Source organism: Lipophrys pholis (assembly GCF_963383615.2).
Source record: "Lipophrys pholis genome assembly, chromosome: 15".
NCBI classification, from domain to species: domain Eukaryota; kingdom Metazoa; phylum Chordata; class Actinopteri; order Blenniiformes; family Blenniidae; genus Lipophrys; species Lipophrys pholis.
This window is the reverse complement of record NC_137642.1, coordinates 14813483-14834572: the sequence shown is the minus strand read 5'-3', so window position 1 is coordinate 14834572 and position 21090 is coordinate 14813483. Positions and strand designations below refer to the sequence as shown.

General features: G+C 39.2%; 1 protein-coding gene across 1 annotated transcript in view; it reads left to right on the top strand.

Annotated features, from left to right (window-relative positions):
- Positions 1-1053: 1053 nt before the first annotated feature.
- col19a1 (collagen, type XIX, alpha 1) overlaps positions 1054-21090 on the top strand; it is a gene marked incomplete at its 3' end in the record, with an annotated part of 82415 nt that continues 62378 nt past the window's right edge. Inside the window, exons 1-9 of the mRNA XM_080481040.1 lie at positions 1054-1251; positions 3734-3858; positions 4854-4928; positions 5007-5106; positions 10772-10895; positions 11001-11276; positions 12021-12095; positions 12731-12850; positions 19084-19128. Of these exons, the coding sequence (XP_080337166.1) occupies positions 3768-3858; positions 4854-4928; positions 5007-5106; positions 10772-10895; positions 11001-11276; positions 12021-12095; positions 12731-12850; positions 19084-19128 (906 nt within the window). The 5' untranslated portion in view covers positions 1054-1251; positions 3734-3767. The remainder of the gene's footprint in view (positions 1252-3733; positions 3859-4853; positions 4929-5006; positions 5107-10771; positions 10896-11000; positions 11277-12020; positions 12096-12730; positions 12851-19083; positions 19129-21090) is intronic.

Here is a 21090-nt window from a genome sequence, read left to right as displayed (position 1 = left end):
AAATACAGACTGAACGCAAAGCAGGAACAAAGTGCAGAGGATCCATGAAGCGCAGACTCTTCGGAGAAAGAAAAAACAAAAGAAGCTTATGTTTATAAAACAACAGCGACAACAGAGAAAGAGCCATCTGCTTCATTTAAATTTTTTAACTTTTTCATTGCATTCGGCTAAAACAGATGAAGTAGATAGACGGGCGGGTGGATGGCTGGAAAAGCAGAGTTTGTACGTGTTTGTCTGCGTGTGCATGTATGTGCAAGCGCAAAGACATGTTTGTCTGTGCATGTGTGTGAGTCCCTTTGGTAAAAGGCTGGGTTATTAAAATCATCTGTCTAAACAGTTACATGTGTGCAGCCTGAACACCTGTTTCTGTGGAGTGGGAATGATGGTTTAAATTTTACATTCTAACAAATGCTTCCTTTTGTGAACTTAAAAAAAATTGTGTGTTACATATAAATCAAAAGTGCAACATATAGAAAGTCTGCTGAGATTTTCATTGGGCAGCAGGAAGTGACACGGACTCCACTGAGTGACACTGCTTAACCAGCTCAGTACATCAGTGGTGAATGTGAAGGTACTTGGCTTCCATATAGAAGTATAGTATTGCAACATGGCATTTAGGTCTTCTGACTAAAATAGGATGTGGGCTGAGTATGTGGCTGCAGCACCAAGGCTGAATTCGGAACTAACTCAAGCAAAATGTCCCATTGTGTGGGCGAATATAAAACCCCTTTTCTGGCTTTAATATGTCATTTATTTGCTGTGATGAATTGCCAGGTAAGATTTAAATATGTGTTAACACGTCTTGTGACTTGCGAAGCTTGACTTGGGACGGTTAATACACACGAGGCTCCCTTAAATACGAGTAAATCCTTGTGATTTTAGGCCTATTATGCAGATACATTTGATAAAATAACAATACATCAAACGGCATTTAATTCCTGCACCTGGCTCTCTCCAGTAACAGTTTGTTTGAACTGCCCTTGGGGCATTTATTTCCACTAATATGAAAGCTTTCAGTGTGTGTTCCTCTTGTTTGCTGAAGTCTCTGTCAGTGCATTTCAGTAATAATGACAGAGTGGGAGGGCCACTCGGTGCAACTAATAAGGACCGCGATCGAGCAGGCGATCCCACTGTGACTTTTATTTCTAAGTCCAGGAATCCGGAATCGGACTGATCGTAATCACACATGGATTATGCTTTTTGCGCTGCCTTTTGTTTGTTTTTGCCTTAGAGGAAACTTTACCAGCAACTGTAAGTACTTACAGATCATATGAATTGAAAACAAATTCTGCAAGAAGAAGAAGAAGAAGAAGAAGAAGAAGCAGAAGAAGAAGAGAGGAAAAAAAAAAAAGATAATCGGCTTAATGTAGAAACAAGCGTGTTAACACGTCGGAAATGTATTTTAAACGACTCGTTTCTCAGCTTTGTTTATGTGTGCGTGTCGCTTAGTATTTTATTCACTCAGTCTTGATGTGCCTAAGTTGTGCGCGAAGTGGGACGCATGTCTTGTGAGGGCTTATTTGTGATTTATGAATGCTCTGCAGCAGTAAACATGTGCCGTATTGCATCACTTTGTTAACAGCAAAGTGCGAAATGTGTCGGACTCTGAAGGAACAGGAACCTTCGCATTGCCTAATTATGAAAATAAATAAATATATTTATATATTTATAAAATTATCCAGCCAATCAGCGCTGGCGCGGAGAGAATCACGCTTCTTTGAATATTGCAGAGTCTCACTTAGACTGAGTTATTGCCCCTGACCGAAAGTGGCTGAATGAATGATGGAGCGACAGAGTAACCTAAGTGCCCAAGGTATAGCCTTTCTCAAGCTGTGACATATATGTGACTGAAGCTCACTCTGTCCCGTTTTCAATTTAGATTTCAGATCGATGCCTGCTCACAGCAGATAGTTCAAGCAGTGTTGCAGTCCCCAGTACAGAAACTAAACCATGTGTGCTATAAAAGTGCCCCCCTCCCCCCCCCACACACACACACACACACACAAATAATAACAATCCGTCATGTAAAGATGTGGAATAACTGTGACTGCTGGGTCCGAGCTCCACAACCGCGTGGAGTGCATGCAGAAAATTGACGGGAATAACGTTACACCTTCACACAGACAGGCAATGTGATACTTCTGTAGTGCTTCTTGTCTACGACCCATGCATGGTTTGTAAGTTGTAAGTGGCGTGGTCACATCGTCCAGAAGCGCCATGATACTGTGGGCCCTGCATGCAAAACTTTGTGATCCAGTGGGAGAAGGGCAACAGCACTATGACTAAATTCATTTAGATGTAACATGAAGGCAGTGAAAGAAGGAAAGTATCATGAAAAAAATAGCATCGGTCCCTCCCTGTGACCTCTTCATATGAATTAAGTTAATGTGTTGTGCCTTTTCTGTGAAGTTCAGTTCTCAGCTTCTTTTTGTTCTGCGTGGTGAGATCAGATAAATGTACACAAGGCAGGAAGGACTTTTGTCCCTGACTTCTGATGTTATATCACAAAACTAACACAAGTGCCAGTAATATCTTTAAAGAAAATTCAAAATCCAAGATCTGAAAAGTATTTTCTTTGGCGTGGAATGAAATACTATTATTGTACAATTATAAATTCTCGCCAAAAATCTGGATTTTTTTCTGTACACATCTGACTGTCAAACCTCTGCACTCCTCTTTGTTGAGCCCCGTTCTATTTCTTTTTTTGTCTTTGAAACTTCAGACAGTCCTTGAACAACCCATCTTTTTTTTTTTTTTTTTATAAGCTCAGTTTTCATTATCTGACAATGTGCTCGTTTTTCAGGCAGGTCTGATTTAAAAGAGTCGGATGAAGTTGTATTTTACTGACTGTACTTTGAATGGAACTCTTTAGCTTCCAGGATGACTCTGCTCTAAAAACGCTGCCTTCACAATGGTATGAGAGTAATGCACAGGATTTGGTTTGGCAGCATAGTCAAATTGTTCAGGAGACGTAGTTGTAACTGGAGGTTTCCCCAGTTGCTCTTACCGTGTGACATCCTTGACCGAGCCTGTGTAAACAGATCAAAACACGGACAGTTAAATGAGTATGATCCAAACAAAGAGGAAGACTTTGGCATTTGGATTGAGAGTTGATAAAAGCTTGCAGTAGAAGCTTGCCAGTTACAATTTGACCTGCTACAGTACTTTGTCATACATAGTTTGAATATAATTTGAAAAAATTCTATTGGGTGCAGAGTAAGAAACACAATCCAAATGAATCTTAAGCTGCGTGTTCGCAAGAAGAAGTAAATAATCATCATGCTGATAGAGACTTAAGCTTGAAGTAGAATGACTACTGTATTATAGGTGCATTCACAATTGTGGATTATGTAAGTGCATATGAGGGGTGAATTAGAAATACCACAATGATTCATTGCTTAGTGTTTATTACAAACCTGTGACTTTTGTGGAACATAATATGTGGATGTTTCTAACAAGTGCAACATTTTAAACGTCTATCTTCTAAGCTGCCACAGAAACACCTGCCTATTCTCATAAACAATGCTACCTGAATGAATTCCCCCCCGTCAAAGTTGTTGGTGTGTGCAGCATGAAAAGATGACTGAAGCAACCTCATTGAATCATTATCAGTGTGTTTGTTGGCACATGGATGGGCTCAGTGTGTAGTGCCAGTGTTTCATTGATTATTTGAAATTTCCCTTTCGATTTGATTGATCTTATATTTACTTATTAATGTTTTGTTTGCATCAAGGTTTTCATGTGGACTGCTTTCTAGCACCAAAGCCATGATTTGCTTCCTAAGATGGACTGCCGCCTTCATTTGGACTGCGATTTCCATTCCTTGCTCTTTTGGAATGGCAGTGAGTGAACAAGCAGGTATACGCTCAAAGTGTTTGTCCACAGTAACACTTTCCCTTCAACAACATCAACGACACCAATATATTGTGACTGATGCTGATGCTGCAGCCTGAGAGTAGCAGTTGGTATCATCTTCAGACAGCACATCTAAAACATATATACTGTATGTGTATGAGGCTAACATAACTGGCTTATTTAGGATATGCTTAATATTTCTGAACAGCTATCAGTATCTTGGATTTACTCACATTGGAGAGACTTGTTTTAACAGTGAGATGGTTTTGCAAAATTAATGCTTCTATCTAAAAGTGTAGATTTAGAAGAATATTTCAGGACAGAGGTGATTGGGACTTATCTTTGAAATACATCACAACTTTCTGTCTTTTTAGGGTTGATTCTAAAGTTTAAAGGAACAATACCTCAAGTATAATTGTGATGTTTGTGCATTAGATGGCTGTAGTGAGACAGCATAACGCTTAGTTTGTTTAACTGAAACTCTTTTAACGCCACATTATAGTTTTGGCAGTTTCTTTCTTCACAAGCTTCAGTCTCTGCTGTGTTTAATATTCAATGAATGTGTAATTTTTCTTATTAGAGGGAGGACAGACTAGATCCCGAAGTTAACATGCTGCGGCTATCTGGGGAGCTCCCTAACTTCAGTGGCCATATCTACTACATTACAACCCACAAACTGTTTGACGTGATTGTGAAGTTTTGAATTTGAAAATATTACATATGGGAAAACTTGTGCCAGGTTCATGAGCTGCAATGCCGACCTGAAGGGAAAATCCCAAAGAGGATCATGATCATCACATATTGTGCTCATAAAGGGAATATTTGAATCGTATTAAAAGGAGATATTACATTTTCTGCCCTGATTTCGATTTCTGCTAAGTAAATTTGTGCTTCCTAAATGAGAGGGAATTTGTTCACTATTTCCTTCATTGCTGTCGGCAAAATTGGTTAAACCATAAATGGACTGTAGCCAACTGCTTTAATTATTTTCCCCTTAGATGGCTCATGTCCCTCTCTGAGTGTGGAGGAACACAGGTTTTCTGAGGTTTTAGACCGGCCTCTGGACATTTCAGGTACGTACTGAAATAACACAGCGACTTTGTGAGTCACTCGACGCTCAAATCAAGTAACGCGCCGTCCACTTCTTGCAGGATTCGATCTCACAGACAAGTTTCTCCTCAGAAATGGGACAGGCACAGAAGAACTGCCATCGTATCGATTAGGAAGCAGTCCACTAATTAAACCAACAAAGTAAGTAGCATGCACATGTCGGCCATATGTGTTTATCATTTGCATCATTTGAATTGCTCTTGGTTATTGTCGTATGGGTGCAGAGTTAAAGCGTACTCTTGAGTTTGCCGCCGCTGCTATTGTGCTCCCTCATGTACTGATTCAAAATAAAAAAAGAGCTGCTTATTTCTAAATAGTCAAATATTGTAAAATCACTTGTAAGATTACATAAAAAGCAATACTGTTATCATGCTATCATGATGAGAATTTCGACTGGCTTCATCTCATCTTTTTTTTTTTCTTGCTTTCAAAAGAACAAACAGTTTAGTCATCTGCCATGAAAGGGTTGAACTGAGGCAACCCACATGTAACCTGCTCAGAGCAATAGTTTCATTTGCCTTGGCTAATAAGGGCAGGCAGTGAGGTGAGCTGGTAGACAGGGAATAATTTGAACAGAATTAATATATATTGCATTTATTCTAGAAACCTCCTAAGGGCAAAAAAATGGGACATAAAGGAATGAAAAAAAGCTTGAGCATGTATAATAAGACAGGAATATTAAAATAACTACATAAATGACACACTAAGGTGCCATTTACTGAGAACCTTTATTCCCCGGTCAACTAGCAGGGCCATGCTGTGACTTCACCATTCTGAGGTTGATATGATGATATAGTGCTCGTTTAATTTGATATAATATTTATAAAGGCCAGCTGCACTTTTCATTTAATCCCGTCAGTTGTATCACAGACCTGTGGCATACATAAGCCTATAATGAATGCTCAATCTAGGCTTTACATAAAGGCTGTGAATCAAAAGAGGAAAGTTTTTTGTTTTTTTTAAGATGTTCATTGTTTTCTGTCCTGAGGTTGTAACATTGAAAGAGAACACTCTGTCATTCTTCCAGGAGGGGTGGGTATTTTTAGTATTTTTACATGCAACCGTAAACATTTACTGCCAGACTCTCTCTCCCTGGCGAGGTGAAAGAATCTTTGAGCCAGGTGATTTGTGATCTGCTTCCCTGTTCAGTCAACCAGCTGAAAATACATTTACTTCAGCCCCTCACTCAGTCTGGGCCCATAGTGCAAGAAGATGCTGGCTCTCAGTGACGCTGCTGACACTGTCATTGGTTATAGTGGCAAGACTGCGATCCCTCTCATATCCAATTATCTAAGTACTTTGACAGGTGATACTGCACGTCAGCTGAGGAGGGAAAGCGAGGGCAATTGCATGAAGCAGGAGGCCCCTCTGCCCCTGCCACAGCCACTAAAACATTGCTCACTTTATGCAGGATATGCAGCAAAAGATGCTCCATTCCGCAGGTCTGGCTGACGCTCTGCCAACTCTTTGGCACTATCCAAATTGTGGCGCATAGATCACATCTGACACAAGCGTGGGACTGAGGTGTGTGAGACAAATGACTTCACAAAATGCAACATGCATTCATCCATACAGTATGAAAGCATAGTGGTGCAGTGGCTCACTGCCATTAGGGACGTATCTTTGTTTGATCTCGCTCCCTTATTGCCCCATAGGTAACTCATATCTCACATTCCTGTCTGATTTATGTAACTACTGTATGCACAGTATTTGCATTTAAACAAGGCCGACAGTGTCTTCACGATCAACATTATGGATTTTCCTGTATAGTTGCACACTCCAAACTATTGTAAGTTCAGTGAAGTTTGCAATAGCAACAGTCGATTTTTTCAAATGTTCCAAGTTTTTATTGCAATCTGTAGTTAAGTAACAGGCTGTTGCACTGGATTATAGTTTTTTTATGGATGCTCCAATTGTTTATATCAAAGGAAAACAAGCAAGAAAAGTTAGAATTCACGCTGTTCGCTTTGTATTTCTACCTTAATAGTTGTGCTTTGAAAACTGACAATTCTGTTTGTTATTTTGTTTGTGATCTTAAGAATCTTTCAATACGAAGACATTATGTCTCTTTTCGATTCGTTTTTCATTCATGTAGCAGTAAGTTGTGTTTTTAAAAAAAGGATTGTTTTAACTTTTCTCTGTAACGTCATCACAAATCCTCGGAGTGCACGGTTGCCATTTTGAAACTGAAATGTAGAGCATCAAAAATAACATGGCCATTAATATGCAGTTTCAGTGCTTTGCGATTGTTTTGTCAGATAATTAATCACATGGGCTTATGTGAGTCAACCCCTATACTGCTAACTTTCTTTTGTATTTATTTTCCATGTTAATGTTTTAGTTTGCTCCAGTTTCCTCCCAGACCTCAAAAACATTTAAGGTTAAATGGTCTCTATGAATTGACCCTGTTTTAATGTGAGAATGTACCCCTGTTTTTTGTGTTTGTTCAACGTGTACCCTTCATTTGCATATAGTCAGCTGGGATGAGCTGAACTGGATAAAGTGGTAGAGAAGACGGATGGGTATGTCAGTAGCTTTAAGATTACAGCTTCACCGTCGCGCTGAAGATATCTTTAATATGCTTTCACTTGTTACAAACCACCATCCAAGAAATGTGAAAGTGAAAAGGTACTGAAACTGTTTGGACTGATATTATGTGATTGTTGTGAGGATGAGAATTAACAACATTTACCTGAAAGGGTTGAGCTGCAGTACCTTGTAACTTTAATGGTTTCAAATTTGATATATTGCTGAAAATCATAGCTTTTGATGAGCTATTAAAGGTTTGCTGCTGTTGCAAAGCATCTTCCCATGTTATCCATTCGGTGTGCTTATTTATGCTGGAATAACAATAGCATACTGCCTGACACAGCTGCACACATGGACACTTATTTGTGTCGGCTCATTTCTCCATTAAAATATCGCGCTTGCAGATTGCAGGCATGGTTTGATAGTGTCATGCTGAGAAACGCAGCTCTTCCTCCACATTTCATCTTAGAGGCGGTTTCACGCTGAGAGGACGTCATAGTCTTTCCTAGCATGAATGATGCATTTAGAGTATAAACTGTCATGGTTGAGTTCACTTTGATCTTCTGGTGGATTGAGTGTCAGTAATAGGGACGCCAGCCAACTAGGCGAGCATTTGAAGTTTGATTGTTTCCACAGTGGCTATTCGATTCCTGCAGCTCGTTTGGAAGTATCCACCTGGATAGGGTTTCTTGTGAGCCACACCATCCAAAGTCACTTCCGTGAGATCATCTACTCGGCTGGTAGTGTTGCTGTGACACTCTGTCAAACCATTGTCCCTGATTAAACAAGGGTTAGTGTCAGCCAAGTAATAACTGCGGTCAAAGTCATGTTCCAGGAGGGGTGATAGTTTCCAGAAAGTCCGTCGTCATTCTCCATAAAAATGGAATTAGGTCTGATTATAACTCTTGTGTGCCAAAGTGCTACTCTGTGACTGTTGTCTGAAAAATGTTACTAAGGAAGATTTATATGATCCTCCGTCTTGATATTGCCGCTTCAGTAATTTGGATGGAAACCAGGCCCCACTTCCTAATGCGCTACAATCCAACTCTATGGTACACAGTCCTGACATGACTTGCATTGAAGCAGAACTTTATGAATGAATCTATTCCAGGATGCATTTCAAATTCTTCCAGAGCATGCACTGTTTGCCAATGTAAATTACTCATATTTGAATGGGGCTAGTTGGCAGAATCACTTACAGTATATTGTAAAAGTTTTGGCAACGTAGGGCATGAGGAGGAGGAACTGATGCACATCCTTTGCATTCACTCATTATCACATACTTGAACGTCAGGAGTAGATTTAAAAAAAATAAATAAATCTAGAGAGTCAGACAAACAGTGTTCCCAACTTAAAGACACTGAGTGCCAGGTTTAGCCACTTATCCACCAAGGGCAGTCAGCAGCAGGTCAAGACCTTTGACTCTGTTGGTCCTCAGAGATCAAGAGCAGCACACTGTAGACAGGCTGTGTTTTGAAATAAGAGGAGCCTCAGTTAGGGGCCCCATAAAAGAAGACTTGAACTATAAAGCCCTTGAAAAATATGGCATTTCAGTGTATTCTACAGTTATATTCCGTTCTCCTTTATCCATTTATATATGATTTCTTTAAAGTTATTCTTCTATCCAAAACAATATTGCGTTATACTTTAAGTACACGCACTTATTGTATGTGCAGCCTGAACATATTCTGTCCTGATGTCTTTTGAATTTCTCATTTTTATAAATTGCTTTGCCACTTTTGATATTGAACTGCAGCTGAAATAGTCCTTTAGCCCCCGGGCAACAAATGACCTTCCCAGTGCTCGGGCTCTCGCAGAAGCATTTGATTTTTCAGCAGCTTTAACTTGGTGTATTTATCATTTTAGTCATGTACCGTTTACACCAAAAATCTCAAAGAATTCGAGGGACACAATAGAAGAGGGTATGAAGCTCAGAGAGAATAGGAGATGATATATTGGAGTGAAAACTAATTTCCAACCTGTCTAAGGCAAGTCGCTCTCTCTTCCTCCCCCAGGCTGTGCTCTGCCTTCCCAACGACCTTATCATTGCATTATTATTATTTTTGCTGATCTTGATTTATTATGTTTATGCTCTTCCACTTTTGGTTGTTAATTTGAGTCTGGTGTTGGGGTTCGGGAATAGTGTTTTGAAGGGGACAATGTTTTGTTGCTGGGGTTTTTTTTCCTTTCTTCTTTTTACATAGTGTATGAAATTAAGAAGGGAGCGGGGGCTGTGGGTTGAGAGATGGCTTGGTGAATAAGCTGTAATTCATTTGAGTGTGGGTGTGATTTGAAATACGATATTGTTTTCCTCGCACATTTTCTATTTTGCCCTTATAGTTTGCTACTACTAAAACATATTTTTACCTGTGTGATTGGACTTTACAGAGCAGCTAAGGGCATAAACATAAAACCGTATGACTGCACTGCTGAAGGCCTCCGTAACACTATAACTGCAGCGCGCAGTATCGCAGTGAAGTAAAAGATTGGCGTCTTCGACATGGGATCAATGTCTATATGCTTTCATTATCTGAATGACAGGGGCGCCTATATAAAATTCATCAGGATAAATGGAATCAAGTTTGTCAGGTTTATTTATGTGAATATCTCAGCAGCAGGAGGCTACTGAAATGTTTTATTGATCGCCGAATTTGATTGGCTGGCGCATTATTCAGCCTCTGAAAGCTTGAAGCAAGTTTACATACCATATTGAGAAATGATACTGGACACTAACATCTTCGGTTTTTAAGACATTTTAATATTTAATTTGTTTACCAGGCACTGGTAATATCGTGAGTGTCCACAAAAAGAAGAGTGGGAAGATAGAGTTAATGAAATATACATGACGGGAAAGATCACGTTCTCATTTCAACTACAAATAGGTAGACTCGCTAAGCTTTGTTTGTTTGTCTGCTTCTTCTTTTTTGGGACATAAAACCCATAATCACAACAGAAAGGATTACCACATCTCCATAGTGTCTCTTCGTCTCTTTTTTTTTTCATTATTTTCTCCAATTAAATTTCTTTCTCCCACTCTGATGTTAACACACACCTGTTTCCCAGTATAACAAGATACTTATTAACGGCTCAAATAGTATTTGTGCTAATTGTTTCAATGTTAAAACCTCTTTGTGCGTTGTCTTTACACCAGAAACTTTAACATGATGCATTTATTTCCTTAAAATGATATATATTCTTTTGTATTTGTAAATACTTGAATATCTTTTGCAACAACTAGTTTGTCATTGTCATGTTGTTGTTTTTTTCATGTGCTTAGATTGATATTTCCAAATGGACTGTCAAGCGAGTACTCCCTTGTTTCCATTTTCCGGGTGAGGAGAACTACAAAAAAAGACCGCTGGTATCTTTGGCAGATCTTCGACCAGTCGGGAGGCAGTCAGGTGAGCTCCACTGCACATTACAATGCTGCATATCTACCTGCACGATTGGTGTATATTGCTGTGTAGAGATTATCCTGATCCGATACGCTTCCCTCTGCCCCTCAGGTGTCTTTGGTGGTTGACGGTGGTAAAAAGGTGGTGGAGTTTTCTTACCAGGGTCAGCTGAAGAACGCTCTCCGCTACACATTTAAGGGCCGCGACCTTCATGCCCTCTTTGATCGCCAGTGGCACAAGCTGAGCATTTCTGTCCAGAGCAACATCGTGTCCATTTACATGGACTGCAAGCTGATCGAAAGAAGACTGACTGAAGAGAGGGACAGCGTCGACTTCAGTGGGCGAACGCTCATAACGACACGCGTGGAGGACGGACGGCCCGTGGATGTATGTCCCATGCAAACTTTGCCAGAACATGTAAAGGTTTACGATTTGAGGCGCAATGATTTATCAGAAATTTCAATATCAACTCTTTATTTTCATAAGCTTTTTTTAAAATAGGGTGCATTTCTGTCTAATCTGTGTAAATAATCAAGAGTGTCAGATGTGTAAATTATTCACAGAAATGCTTGGTCAGGCCTCTATTGAAATAGAGATCTTAATCTAAAACTCTGACATCGTAAAAGCAGAGAAATCATAACAAAGCTTACTGTTTGAGGATCCAGTGTTTCTGTGTCGGATTTGCATCAAGTAAAATTCACAGCTGGCTTGTATAAATACCCAAAAATATGGTAAAGAATGCTAAATAGAAGCGAGAAGTAATTTAGAAAATAGCCTTTCAAAAATGCACAACTTGCATTTTAAATGTGAGGAGTGTATACTCTGGACCGGAGATAGAAAAGATAACAAATGAACAAAGTGTATTACCTTAATCAATTAATAGGACATATTTAATATGTAAGAGTGGAACATGTTCCACCCATTAATCCTTCATCTTGAAAGCTTCTTCCCACCTATTGTTGTGGGAGGGCTGGAGCCAATCTTCAGAGATTATATGTGAAGGCAGGACAAACACAAAGAGACAGACTCTCACAGACACTCGCACCTAAAGGCAATTTTAAGAACATGACGTGATACCAAAACTGTCATAAGATGCCCAGAAAAACAATTAATATACTGTCTCCCCCACAGATTGAACTGAAACAACTCCTGATCTACTGTGACCCTTACATGGCAGAGATGGAAATCTGCTGTGAGCTGCTGGAGGTGAAACACTTTAATGTCTTACTACAGAACTGACGATTACTTCTTTGACTGTAAAAGAAGAGGCAATGAGATGCCAGAAACCTGTCTGTTAAGTTCACAAGTTAAGGTACAAATGAGCTGATTGCAAGGTTACAACTTCAGAATTACACATGGTATCTGTGTACTCCTATTAGAGTGGCATTAACCTATGTATTGAGATCAGACAGTGAACGTCTTCACAAGCTTCTCAGCTATAAGGACGTGCTTCTCCTCATAGAAACTTGATAACAAAGAACTCTCACCATAACCATAAAATCAATGCCATCTAATGTTACACAGATTCCAAATGGAGTGCTGATCTCTGACCCATTACCATTACACGTCCCCATAAGCACACAGTCACGTCAGTGTAAAGTTACTCTTGGGGAATTGTCACAACCTTCAGCCCGACTTATTCAGAGTTTGCTGGTTTCTAACTTTACAATCTTCACTGCACAGCGATGTGAACAATGAATATGGGTTACCTTGGGTGAAGTGTGCTGTGTTTCAGTGGATTCTGCAGATTTTCTTTTCTTTTCTTTTCTTTTTTTTTTTGCCCCGAAGCACACAAAACCAAGGAAAGTGTCTAAATGGTGAATTTTTTTGTATTGATCTAGTGCGGAGCCAAGAAGACATTTAATGGGACTTCCCCTCCCCTGGTTTCAGCTCAGATCCCCCAGATGCTGTCTCAGCCAGTCTCACCGTCAATTGACAGATGTCACTGTCCAGCTGAAAAGGTACAATCAATTCCACTGAACAAAGGCCCCTAATTGAGTAAATGTAATGTCGATTGTAACTGAACCATGCGGATTTAACTCCATAGGTTCTCAGTTATTTATGGATGCTGCAACATCAGTTAGAAGTCGAAGGCATTTACTATATGTCAAAATGTATTCTCTTTGGAAGCCAGCCAAATATATTTCAACCTCAACCTTTTAATAAACACATTAATGGTACTTTCAAGCAAATGCAGGCAAATTCATTTGGTAAAAAAGTGGCATCTTTTGTTAAACAGCAGACACTAAAATGCAAATTGGGAGTTAAAAGCGTAGAGCCCCCTCAGAAAACAGAAAATGATGCAGCTCCATGGTAGTGTCCAATCCCACATACGCTTGTGAGTTTAAGATGTTGCCTGCAAGTCAGAGGAGACTGTTAAATCACCATTCTGAGGTGCCTCACAGACATGGCTCATTTCTGACAAGAGAAAAGGATTCAGGATATCACAACATGCTGAAACAATAATATTATACTATATTTAAATAACGTTTAACTCTATAAAGTCTAATATCTTAGTGGAGTGGTATAAATTACTTAATGCTTTACAGAAAAAACCCTTCTGTTAATTAGTACTGTTGCAGTATCTCTCCTTTCATGCGATGACATGCATCTGTGTCTTATCATGCGCTCACATTTCTTTTTAGTATTCATTACATCGAGAAAATGCAGTGGTTAAGTGAATATTAGAGACGAAATATTCGGTGGATCTCTGTGCATTCCTGTTGTTGTGCGGCGTCATGTTCAGCATCCACACCGCATTTCACTGTGTCGTGAATTTTGCCCTTTGTTGCAATAGACCGTGTTTTTTCGTTCTGAAATGATATACCTCACCTGCTGCCGTTGGTTTCCTTCGTGGCCGGTGCGGCTGGTTTTCCAGGACAGCTGCAAGGTCTAAATGTCAAGAAAGACAGCAAGTCCCTGTAGGGCGAATTTATACTTCATTGTTAGAGGAAGGGCAATACATCTCTCCTCTCTCAAGCAAGCAAATGTCTGTGGTGTAGTAGTCTGGCAAAGTTTCATGTTCTTCAGTCAAGGTCTCGTCAAGATGCTACCGTACAATTACTTTCACAAGGTGATCCCCCACCCCAAAAAAAATCTCCCATGAAGCATGAATTGGGAAATCATAGATTTGTCCAATCACTAGAAAATGGGTGTAGTTTAAAAAAAAAAAAAAGTGCAGGATCGTTTCACTATGACAGCTCAGCAGACAAGTGGATTTTTAAATTGTAAATGCCCACTCTGTGAAAATTGTGGGTTTTGTATCAGATTGAAGACAAGAAAAACATGAAGGCAGGACCAAATATCCAGACGAAAAAAGTGGAATTTTTCCGGAGACAAGTTACAGTCTCTGGGGGGAGCACAGCCTCCTTTTAGCTGTCTGTAAAATGTTCACTAAAAAAAAAAAAAAAAAGACGAGAAAATGTGTTCAACATCAGGTTTTTAGAGGGATAAAGAGTTGATTCTAGCATATGCCTGATTTGACCTTGATTTTTATTGCCAATTAAAAACCATCAGAATACGTCTGATGATCATTGGATAGGTCATAGTTTTGTTAATGTTCTTATTTTCTTTCTATTCATAACCTATTAACTAAATAATTCCAAACAATTTTCATTCAGCCGTTTCAATCATGGCCTCGAGAATGATTTTCATTTATTTAATGCCATGATATATTATAATATTTCAAAAGAATGTATTGTTTAAATCTTTATATCATATAAATTCAATTCATTTTATGTGCAATCTAAACTACTTTTCATAGTTTGCTGAAAAACTATAAGAAAAAAAACAAACAAATTTTTCCATCATTATTCTTGCTTATTAGTTTGCTCTTGCATATACGGTTGCTCCTGAAAATACATTTTCTTGAAATGAAGCCATTCTTTAAGTTTCCACCCAGATCACACCCTGGTGGTGTGATGTTTGTGGAGTTTTGTCCGGCGGATCAAAGTTGGGGTTTTCTAACCTTTCAACTTGCTGTTCTTTCTGTTTGAGCTAATTAACAACAAATTGAGTTTTTTTACATTATTAACAAGCTCGAGCTTTGCATTAAGCTTGTGGTTTCTCTGAAAAGTTTAGAGTAATGAGCATGTGCCATTGTTCATTTGGGTATAGCAATTATGTGGATAGGTATGTAAACAGCAGTGCTTACGGCTTAAAGTCTTTCACGCAGCAGGTAACGTTGCATTGAATAATGCTATAGTGGGAGGTGACACCTTTGTTCACAACAAATGTTTTGATACAGCATTTCATTCAAAATTGTGTGTAAAGACAAATTGTCCTAATATGATTTGTAGACGTGTTATAATTGGCCTCTAATGATCCCTAATTGACTGAACACAGATCAGCTCTCGAGCTGTAATAGTGTGTGTGTGTGTGTGTGTGTGTGTGTGTGTGTGTGTGTGTGTGTGTGTGTGTGTGTGTGTGTGTGTGTGTGTGTGTGTGCACGCGCACTTGGAGTGTGTCTCTGTTAGTGATTAATTTCTTGCCACTAATTAGTGTGACGATATTCAGGGAGCAGGCATGCATCATGCAAAAAGTAGCATGTATAAAAATGGGGGTGTTGCGTGTTGTCAGTGTCTCACGTTTTCATAAATAAATGTTTATACACAGCAGAAGTAAGAGAGGTGCTGAAGACAAACAGCTTTGTGTGTTCTCTATATTTGTGCAGATAATTAAGCAGAGCTGAAACAATAATAATAATATTAATATTAATATTAATATGCAGGCCACGACTTTAGCTTTAAGTCACTGACTCAGACTGTTAACACCTGAAATCTAATTTCAGGTCTTCAACAAATCAATACCTGGCACCTTTTGCTTACTTAGTGAACAACAAAATTCATAACAAATCCTATTACAGGCTTGAACACTAAATCAATGAAGTTAGAGAAAAAAAGAAAAGAAAACATGATCAGGGACCTCATCCTCAAGACTAAGCCTTCTAGGTTGAGTCAGCCCATAACGCTTCAGTGCGGAGTAAAGAAAGAAAACCACATGACATCTGTGATTTTTTATTTTATTTAAATGGTAATGCTAGAGCAGTTGCTCCACTTTGTTTGAATAGTGAGCCTCGTTTGCTTAAAATTTATTCCTTTTTAAAGACAGAGGCACCAAGGAGTAATTCTCCAACCTCTCTCTCCTCGTGTATTCCTCACAACCTTATGTCTTGAGAGGTTCAGCTTCTTCGTTCTGACCCCATTTCCCTCCTAATCTCCCTGTTCATCTCCTTCATCCCTTATACATGCATGGTGTAATGATTTGTTGAAACTGCTTAACACAAAGTCATTCTCCATGTGGACACACACCATATGGAGTTCAAGGTTACTCTCTCACTCAATAAACGTCAAGTGGGAAGCTATTTAAGTGATGTGACATATACCGTTTCATAGCCACTCTGCTCTAGATCTCCAGTGGCTGTTTGTAATAATTAGCTGATTTGTAATTTGAATGCACTTCAGCCAGATCTGCGGTGGTTTTGGTGACACACTTTATCCAACAAATAACTGATATATTTCACCTCGGTCTGAAATGGCGAGAAATACATGGGAAAGACATGTGCAATTACAAATATTCCGATAACATCATTCACAGCATTTTTGGGTACTTGCAGTACTCATATTACAACAAAAGATCAGCATTTTGTGGCTAATACTTTGTATTCTTTCAACTGAGAAAATTTGTTTACAAAGATGATTCCCTCAATGTACATTTTTATTTGTGTCTTGAACACAGACAATATATTGAGGAAATTGTTTTGAATTCCTGGAAATAACAATACTTTAATATCTGAAAAGTTAAAAGCAACCTAAATTAAGTGTTTTGAACAATTTTTTTTTTAATGTTGTAGTTTGATGTAAGTAATGTAACAATAGTTGTACTACAAAATCTTAATAATCTTTCTATCTATGGCGAATTGAGCTACTACCCGTCCCCCCATTCATGTTCTGTACTGCCTTATCTGACATTGGAGTTAATACTTGCTGACTATGGGTGAAGACAGGGTGCATCCTGCACTGACCGCCAGTGCGCCACAGAGCAAACACAAGCGCTCACATTCACAGCTACAAGCAATTTGAAATCGCCGATTAACCTCAAGTGTATGTGCTTGGACTGTGAGAGAAAACCAAAGTAAAGCCCCAATTCCTTATAAGGAGACGGCGTTAAACCCCTCCACCACTGCGTGGCCCAACAAATAAGATTTGCATACAAAGGGCTGCCAAAAATCTCATTGCGTTAGTCAGTGAACATATTGATATTTCTGAAAAAGATCAGGAGAAACTTGAATAAATCAAATGTCACAGATCATTGAGCCAATGTGTTGTGGGATTTGCAGATGTTAATACATCTCCACCATCGTAAGTATTTCACTTTGAGCCATCCAAGCAGTATATCAGAAACACTGTTGTGGCAGTCTTGGAGTAGTTCCTTCTTTTTTTATTCAGTCTGACCTTGTTACACATTAATCTGCCCGGTAGCTTATGGTAGCAGTTCACTTCTGTTGAAGGCATATTTAATTCATAATGATTGATCTCTACATTTCTAAGATTGTTCCTGTGACTGTTAAATGGCAGTGCAATTTTGCACATTTACTCTGCAGCACAGTAACGGGGGGTCATAGCGAACCCCGACAGTAAGGTAAACTCATGAGACCGTCAATTACCAACGTGAGATCCCCTTCTGCGTGAGATCTAAATTAGTCCGCCCATACTTACTAACAATTTAGCATGACTTTGTAGAGATTAATCAAAGACATCTGGGCTATTTAGAGCATTTAAAACACCCATAATGAGAACCGCAGGCCAATCATTGTGACCTACACAATAGGGTTTCTTGGGAAAGTGTGTGGGGATTACTTTGGCTGTGTTACTCCAACAGAAAGCAGTAACCCGCATTACAGTGAGAGTGTGATGGAGGATTCTAACGCAGTGCAAAGGGATTAAACTGCTATGATTAATCCAGGATCCCTCAGGAAATTAAACAGATAAGTAGTAGGTTATAAGAATGCAGCTTACTTGAAAGGAAATCCATTTTCTCTGGCCTTGCACATAAACCCCGGTATTACCAGAGTTGCAACTCCTGCATGTACATGCAAACAAAAAAAAAAAGAAGAAAATAAAATAATGATTAAAAAAAGACCCATAATTGTGAAATTAAAACTTATTTCCTTTTTGCATTGCCCTTAATTTGTTTTGCAGCATTTATAACACTCCTGCTCTTATGCTTGTATTTTCAATTATTACTATCTAATTCAATTTATGGTCATTGTATCACCAAAGTGTAATATTACAGCAATTTATTTGAGAAGCATTATTTTTTTTTTACGATATCCTTTCACTCAGACTGAATTTTGCTTACATGTCAAAGCCCTATTATTCCTGTTAATACGTAATATTAGTGTATCCTTTTATTTTCTTAAAAAGGTTTTGTGTCAGTACTTATAAGTAAAGAGGGAAGGTCAAATATTCTGTGTTTGTGTTTATAGTGATTTTCTTTTGCTCCTTTTGCAGCCTGTTTGCATGTATTTTGTCTCATACAAATGCTTGAGGTGAAACCACATTTTTATGTTCATTGCTTATTTTGTACAAGTGCTGGATTGGGTGTGTTGTCTAGAATAATGGGGTAGAATAATAGGTTTCTAATCCATTAAATAGAGATCGCATCTCAGTTGTTAAATTTGGCAGCATTTTCTTGTTCTGTCTAAGTAAGCCTATTGAGCTCTAATAAACAGGGCGTATAATGAAGATGTTACCATGAATGGGCATTGTCTTTAATTGGATTCTTAGCTTCCAGCAAGTTATGTGTTCATTTAGCCGAATAACAATCTACCTTTGCTCTCTTATCAGTTATGTGGATAGTTCACTTTTTCTTTTCTGTTTTTCTATAACTAGTCTTTCCTCTGCTCTGCTTGTAAGCGTGCACACGAAGGAGAATCCAACTTTTAATACCTTCCAGGTCTGCTTCATCTACAATATTAAAATGTGACTCTGTTATTTCACAAGGTTTGCCCTTTCCAGTTGTTGGAAGACAGTATCCTGACCTGCAGCTGCTGAGCCACTGTGTCAGCATTCGCTTGTCCCAACAGCTGCAGGAGCAGTATCGCTGATGAAATGACAACCCTCCTCAAAGCTATTCACTAATGTGCGAACGAGAGACCTTTCACTAAGAGTTCTGTGTGTTGTTTTGGTCTCAGGGGGACACAGGGGAGGTCAGCTCTCCAGGAAACCCGGGACAAAAGGTGGGTCACTCACTGATTCCTGAGATTTTCGTTGCCCTTTGAGTTGTGATTAAATCCATCTCACACAAGCCTCATAAGATTCTGTTTTTGTGCGTGGTTGTTTTGAATGCTGTTTGACTATCACACTGATTTTGTTTGACTGGGCTCCTCACGAACGCAGTGAATAGCAGGAGGTCCTTCGGTTAAGTGATTTATGGAATCTGCCACTGCTTCTCTCTGGGACAATTTTCTGATTGAATCACTGGCTTGCTTTTTGTTGACCTCAACTCAGCAACAGAAGAAAACAAAAACTACATTCAGAATTAAATTAGACCAAAAAACGTGGGTGCCTGGTTGGCGCAGGGTGAATTGTAGTGCAGCAGAGACGTAAGTTCAATTCTAAGCAGCGGCATTTCTGGCTTGGCCGCGTGCCCTAACGGCCACAGTTGGCAGGTGTCCTGAGTTCGGGAGCCAGAGAGGGATCATGTCCTTGTCACTGCACAGGCGACTTCTGCGAGATGTTTAGGCTGTCTGTGCAATGAGGGCTCAGCTTTGAGTGTGGACATCAGTTAGCATGCCATTCATTCATGCCTTCCACCACTGGGTGAAAAACGGATGACCTGCATAACTCTTTGTGTATTTGTGGAAACATGTGACTCCGTGCACCCTTGTCCAGCTTTTAGTGGAGGTCAGTGAAGACAGACATCTTCACATTAAGAAAAATGACCATTTGTTTCATCATTACATATTCTTCGTTTGGTTGTTCTTATATTCATTACTACTGTCAAACTTTCGAAGTTATTCATGTTTGTAAAAAATAGAAGATTATTGACAGACAATTTTTTCTTGCTATGTGGATTATAAAGTATCTCCTTGAATAAGATTGCTGTCTATGTGGCATCTTGAATTCATGTTAATCTCCAGTAGCAGAGGAGCCCTGGTCACTCGCAACAGCTGCCTACTTTAATGCCGCTCCTTGTGTGTCGTCTTTGACTTTTAAACTGAGATTGCCCTATAGTATTATCACGTAGTGGAAGGAGAGAGGATTTTCTCATTATTTTCTTCAGAAAAATAAAGAAAACGAAGAGCAAGAAAATAAAACATATCCACTTGATATTTTATTGCATTCAGGCAATCGATTGTCGAGTAGATTGTTGTGGAGGCTGTTTATGTATCTGAGGAAAATAGGATTATTCCTGGATGTGGAAGATGGTTTAATCCTGGGCCTATATCAATTGAAGACGTTAAGCTCCCTGTGGGGTGACTTATTTGCTCACGCACCTTTATATATGGAATATAGAGTAACATTTAATGACACAGCTAACTCCATTTGCGCTGTCTTAAATGAGGTTCAGGATCCGGCTAAAGCTGTTCTGTTACACCACACTGAACAGGAAAAGTCTACTTTTAAGAGCAGTAACAGCAGTATTGATACAAATGCTAATACACACTACCATGTTTTGCTGTTTTTTATAGCTGTAATGAGCCTGCCTAACCCTTTTTTTGTATTCATTCAATGTTTTATTGTAAGATGAATGTGTGAATGTGAGTTCAACAGAAGTGTGAAGGAACAAACTGATGGGGTTGAACGTTCAGACTTGCTTGATGGTCTTATTGTGAGAACAACACTTTCCACCAGCTGTTGATATTATAAGCGTAATGATATGGTTGCCCTTGGACACTGTAATGTTGCAGTTTGCTCAGGGTTTTTACGGACCAGCTGAGGTCATTAAACTATAGATTACACTCTCACAGCAGAGCCAGCAAACTCCAAGACGTTTCACACATTTTTGGCAGAGTGACTGGAAAGCAGTGGCTGGGCAGCTTGAGAAGAAACGGTGATCAGCAGGGTAATTGTGGAAATAAGCCCGTAGCAGCGTGGAGTGAAGAGAGGAGCAGCTTTGGTATTTCTTCACTAAACTCCTGTTTACTGTTAGAGGAGCGCTTTATTAATCTTGGAATGACTCTGTCACGCAGTAACAC